This window comes from Cyclopterus lumpus, chromosome 6 (assembly GCF_009769545.1).
Source record: "Cyclopterus lumpus isolate fCycLum1 chromosome 6, fCycLum1.pri, whole genome shotgun sequence".
Classification (NCBI taxonomy): Eukaryota; Metazoa; Chordata; class Actinopteri; order Perciformes; family Cyclopteridae; genus Cyclopterus; species Cyclopterus lumpus.
This window is the reverse complement of record NC_046971.1, coordinates 22,269,474-22,275,473: the sequence shown is the minus strand read 5'-3', so window position 1 is coordinate 22,275,473 and position 6,000 is coordinate 22,269,474. Positions and strand designations below refer to the sequence as shown.

The 6,000-nt window shown below is 41.5% G+C and overlaps 1 protein-coding gene across 1 annotated transcript in view; it reads right to left on the bottom strand.

Moving 5' to 3' along the window:
- syt9b (synaptotagmin IXb) overlaps positions 1-6,000 on the bottom strand; it is a 42,958-nt gene that overhangs the window by 778 nt on the left and 36,180 nt on the right. The window contains exons 6-7 of the mRNA XM_034535491.1: positions 5,696-5,867; positions 4,597-4,726 (exon numbers count right to left, since the gene is read on the bottom strand). Coding sequence (XP_034391382.1) covers positions 4,597-4,726; positions 5,696-5,867 — 302 coding nt within the window. The remainder of the gene's footprint in view (positions 1-4,596; positions 4,727-5,695; positions 5,868-6,000) is intronic.

The window sequence follows — 6,000 nt, the reverse complement described above, 5'->3', positions numbered from 1 at the left end:
ATGTATTCTCGACCAAAGCGGTGGACAACTAATTCAAGCAATATGATTGGTTCACACCAGTACTATAATAACCCATGACCGTATGTAAGAAGTGGTCGCTTCACGAGAGCGCCCCCTGCAGTGCGCCTCTCGTCTTACTCTACCGCAAGTGGAGTCCACATGAGCTTCCTGTATTCCTTGTTTTCTTTGCTTTCCGATCAATAGCCTCAGAACCAGCTCGAAAGGACTCTGGGGGATTCCACGGCATCTTCTTGTTGGTCCTGTGTGTGTGTGTGTGTGTGTGTGTGTGTGTTTACAGTGCTGAATTATTAATGCTCTCAGACTGTGGTCAGAGGGTCAGTGTGAGGCTCACTCCAACACTTCAGAAGAGCCTTTACAGCCTAAAGTGGTATGGAAAACTAAGTGTGTGTGTGTGCGTGTGTGTGTGTGTGTGTGTGTGTGTGTGTGTGTGTGTGTGTGTGTCAGAAAGAGACACAGATGTTGCATGTTGAAATAATCCATTAGTTTTGATGTGTGAGTGCTTTATGTGTTATAATTGTGTGTGCGTGTGACATATCTAGCGGGCCCGGTTCCCCTTGAGACTTCCATGTGGATCTTTTAAAGAAACCCAAATAAGCCATTAGTCTAGATCTCAGGTCCTGCTGCTGTAGTCCAGTGCTGCTGCTAATGGCCACGGCTACTGGAGAGTGTCTGACAGAACCTGCATGTGTGTGTGTGTGTGTGTGTGTGTGTGTTTTAGTGCTACACAAGTGGCCCTGGAGACGGCATGAGAGCTCTTCAAGCTTCACCGTCGTTGGCGGCTGCAGGGTCACTGACCCCCCCACCAACACCAAGTGTGACACTAACACTTCATTTACTTCTCAGTGCGTTCCCGTTAACACACGCCGAGGGGCGAATTCACGACACAAAGGATCGCGGCGCACCGTTGAAAGCTGCTTTCTATTTGAGACATTGCTTTACTTTATCAAATATCTGCAGTGATTGAGTGCGCACGTCTCCCGATTAAGACAGGCGCTGTGTGTGCATCCACGCATATTTAAATCTCTTATATTTTATATACATTTTTTTAATGGGGAGCTTCATTCATTTCATCTCGATAAAACGTGCACGTTTGAGCGGACAGCTCGTATAAATGCACTATAAAGATCATTTGAATATGCGCTGATTAGACAAGAGCACCAAGACGGGAGAAGAATCCAGGTAACAGGATGCCATTTTCTTGCTCTTCTCACTCACACGTACACACGCAAGTGAAGTGAAAATACTTGGAAGACATATTCTGAAAGAAGACTTGAACTTGAACTGTGTATTCCATAACAATGAAACAGATTGCCTGATGCAAAGCACCGCAGGGCACAAATAACAAAATCTGCAGTCCTATCGGTCCGAAAAGTAAAAGAAACAGTTAAGAACAACTTTCATCTTCAAGCTGTATCTTGTTATTTGTGTTAGTGCAAAGTTCACGATGTTTTAGAGTCACAATGGATGACAGCTTGATACCTGAAGAGAGCAAGCCGTTGTTGAAACTTCCTCATATCCATCTTTGAAACAAGCTCTCACTTTCTTTACAAGTTCTGCTTTTCTACCTAGAAAAGCCATGGTGTATCGTTTTTTTTTTTTTTTTTTTTAAAGGTTCTCTATACGGAGCATTAATATAGCATCAAACGGCTATTTGTCATATAAAGATACAGTGGAGTAATACAATGAAGTCATTCTGTGTGTTCAACTTTCTTTCTTACTTAGTTATGAAGTGGGTTCAGTCTTGCGTACCTTTTAGTGCATGTGTGTGTGGACCAGTGAGGAAGGGCCTTGCGTTCCTTCTGATGGCCTTCAGGGGGCGACCACAAAAGAAGTCTGGTTGTATAGAAGTCTATGAGAAAATTAACCTTCTTCTCTCTTGATTTATTCTCCCAGTAAACATTGTAAATGTGAGTTCATGGTCTCAATCTCTAGTTTCTAGTCTTCTTCAATACAGCATGATGTTCATTTAGTTAATGATAGACAGTAAAGCAGGGTATGTTTTAGGACGGAGCCAACTCGTTATTGACAGGGTCACAAGCTATACCAGAGCCCCATACGTCTACGTCTGTTATTATTATTATTTCTTTTTTAATCTCAAGGTAGCCTGAGCTCAAATCTCTCTGTTAAATGAAATACTTGTCGCAGCCATCGTTCCAAAGCGTCGGTATCACTTGGGAAAAGCAGCACGCAGAGGTTAAGTAAGTCATCTGAATGGTAAGGCAATCAAAATAGATACTCATTAGACGTTAGCTGGCCTGATTTTAGATGGAAATGTCATTAGGGTGGCTGAGGAAAGTCAGACACGTTCATTAGAGACGGAATAATACTCCTCATAATGAGCATGGCCAGACCTCAGGTCTAAAATAATGATGTCTACAGAGGGTTTGTGTCAACGGTCCTCATGACGACCTACGTTAAACAGCTAACCAGCTAGCTGGAGTCCATAACATCTACTCGGGATTATTAAACATTCCAACACATATCTTTGTAGAGCTGAAGCAGATGGTGATGGGTTCCATAGGTGATGATGGGCCTCAAATTGATCCGGACAGCAATTCTAAAGCGTTTTATCTTCTGACTCCTTTAGCTGAATACAAATAGAAGTAGCTTTGACAACTCAACATGAATTTACATGAATCAGTCCAGCATCTGTCTTGGAATTATTTTAAATTTTTATAATGAGTGTGGGCAGGGATTCAGAAATAGAAACGGCTCAGTGAATGGAGCTCTCTCTCTCTCTCTCTCTCTCTGTCAAGTATACAGAGGGTCATGCAGTATTTTTGTTATGTAATTGTTTCTTTCTCTATTTTTAAAACGAAATGCACAACGTGGTAACGTGAAATACGAGACTCATATAGAAGTCTCTTCATTAATGTTTCTGGGTGTTCTTCTGTTTTGAATGAAGACTCTTTAGCTTGTGTTCACTCTTCTGTACTCTACTCCCCTTTTGTGTATTTATTCTTTAAATATTCCTACAGAAGTATATTTTTGCTTGAGTCTGAAAGACCAGGCCACGGAAGTGAAATCCAACCCATAGTCTACATTGAAGGCTCTTCACATCCAGGTGATCTGATTGTTTTGTATTCATCAGCAGTGGACGACCAATCAACGAGAAAGTCATTCTGACCTCATGTGCCACGTTTTAAGTCATGTCAACATTCATGTTCTCCGGAGGATTAAGGCTAACAACTTTCAGTCACCAGTTATTACCCACTTAAGTGTGTGGTGGTGTCTGTAGAGACCTTGTCCTCTACCTGTATTTTTCTTTCTTATTTTGCTGTGTTCAGGGCGTTTCTCTGCGTCAGCCATTGGGCAGTGGTCATGTAACCCCCAGCCAATAACAAGGGGCAGGTGAGTTTGGGATTTTATAAAAAAATGTAGAGCTGCAGGTCTGCGTGTCTGTTCTATCGAGGGCTGGGACCAGCTTTGAATGTTGCGTTTACAAACAGTAGGCAAGAAACGCCGCATAACATATCTTTAGCATGAAGTCATGGTCTCCAGAGGATGAATCTTCTTGACTTTGTGGATCCCTGTTTTTTTCCACTGGCTTCCCCATAAGGTCGATATTTGTGTGAAATGTCTTGAAATTCAGGTTCCACAGGTTTGATAATCTCTACATTCTTATATAGAGCAATCACCGGATCAAATGTTTTCATTTGTCCAATACTTTGTTTTACGACCAAATAACTAGCTAAACTTGTGACATCCCCATCAGCCTCAACTGTACTTTGTGTTAATCAACAAATACGGGGTCAGATCAGTCTCAATAATTGCAAATGCACACAGAGAGACTTACAAATGCAAACACAAGATTTACAAATGCACACAGAACAATTTACAAATATGTTTGATTTACAAATGCACACGGAAGGATTTACAAATAAATTAAAGTTCGGTATAATCTTGTAAATCTTGGCGCGGCACGAATGATGCGAATAGAGCGAAGCGAAAAGTTCACCCACGGAGATAAGCCACGCCCCCTCTAAGGCGCAAATAAAGCGAATGACGCTCATGTGATTGGTTGAAAAAGAGGGCGACATCTGATTGGCTACAGCTGCGTCTATGTTGAAAAAACGCATTTGCGGATCTAGCCCCGGCAGGGGAGTCTCATAAATTCGTACACACATGTGAAGAATCCACGAACAAATGCAGTGCGATTGACAAATAAATAAACACAGACACGTCGTTCTGCGTGCATTTGTGAGTCTAATTTATTTGTAAATCCTTCTGTGTGCATTTGTAAATCGAACATATTTGTAAATTGTTCTGTGCGCATTTGTAAATCTTGTGTTTGCATTTGTAAGTCTATCTGTGTGAATTTGCAATTATTGAGCCTGATCTGACCCCATAAACAAATGCTAGCATGCTGACGTGCCAAAAGTAAACCTGCTAAACGCCAGAATGTTAGCATTGTTAGCTTGAGCATGTTAGCATTAGCATTGAAGTCAAAGTACAGCCTCACACAGGTGCTAGCATGGCGGTAGACTCTTTAGATGATGCTTTGAGTTTTATTATAAAACCAAAGATTTCAACATTCATATGAATGTATTTTACCAATACACAAGCAGCCGATACCTCTATGAGTGGGTGCCAGTGGGCAATGGGTTTCCGTGGGTATGTCAGCATCTCGTTCCAGTGGTCTCGCCCGAGGCTCTCCGCCTCGTTGCCCACCCTGCACACCCCGATCACTTCATTATGTCCGACCCTGCAGGACAGAAAGAACAACACATGGAGACCGACCGGTCAGAAAATGTCACCTTTTTCTGAAATGTAACCCTCTGATACATTCAAGACCTTTTAATGCCTCCGTGGGCTATAAACTTGTTCATTTTCAATATTATTAGATACATAGCTGAATGTTTTTTGTAATATATTTTCCACAAAATTGTGTCATCACCCGGGATTTTAAGAAATAATTTCATTACATGAATTTTCCTGTCGCCCTATGTAGAGGAAAGATTGTTTCTCACAAATCTAACTTTTTATGAGTTCATAAGTGAATACATTCATTTAGTTTGGTGCCCCCATGTTTGAACAAAAATAAGTCTTGGATGCCTCTATGGTTGATAAAACATAATAAATGCCCTTAGGGGTGTCCTTCCAACAAAGAAAACACTACACAGAGCCTAAAACAACCAACCAACCAAAGGCTGCCCTTTTTGCTAGAAAATATTCTGCACACTGTGGGCTTCACTGCATGCAGCTGGAGCACATTTAATTATTTTGCCTATGGCCCTAAGACCCCCATCACTGGATCTGGTTGTCAATTTCCATTATCAGGAAGACTGTTTTAAACAATTGTGATGAAAACAAATTGACACTTTTGTAAATGTGTCATCACAGACAACGTTGACTGTCATTATCCTTGCACATGGGTCTGTTGCACTGAGAGCAATAACTGCTGACCCTTTGAACATTGTATTGAAGTATACTGAATAAAACTGTTGTGTCTGCTGCAGCACAACCCTGGTCATGAAACCTAAAAACAACTAACCAACCAAAAACTAGATAACCAAGCAAAGTCCAACAAACCCAACCCAAAAATAAAAATGCAATGCAATAAAGGCGTACATTTCAATTTAAATAAAAAATGTTTGTCCATTATCCTTCCAAAGCATGTTCCCCACCATTTTTCCCACCTAAAAAAGACACTGTACGTAGTTAACTCACTCACCGATCATAGTCCATGACAGCTATGAGCAGGCTGATCTGGTCGATGTTCTCAGGGGGAACATCAAACACAATGGCTTCATTGTACACAGGGTTCAGAGTGTTGCGCTTGGTTGACGTCTTCCTCTTCTTTAGCCTGCGGCCTTCACACATCAGGGACACTTTCACATACGGATCTGGAGAGAGGTAAAACGTGGCAAATTCAGCGAGGATGCCCAAAATGTCTTGGCATGGAAAGCCACTTAACAAAATACTACATTGATTAAGCGCTTGAATAATATGTGTGTACGTCTGACTGCGTTGTCAGTC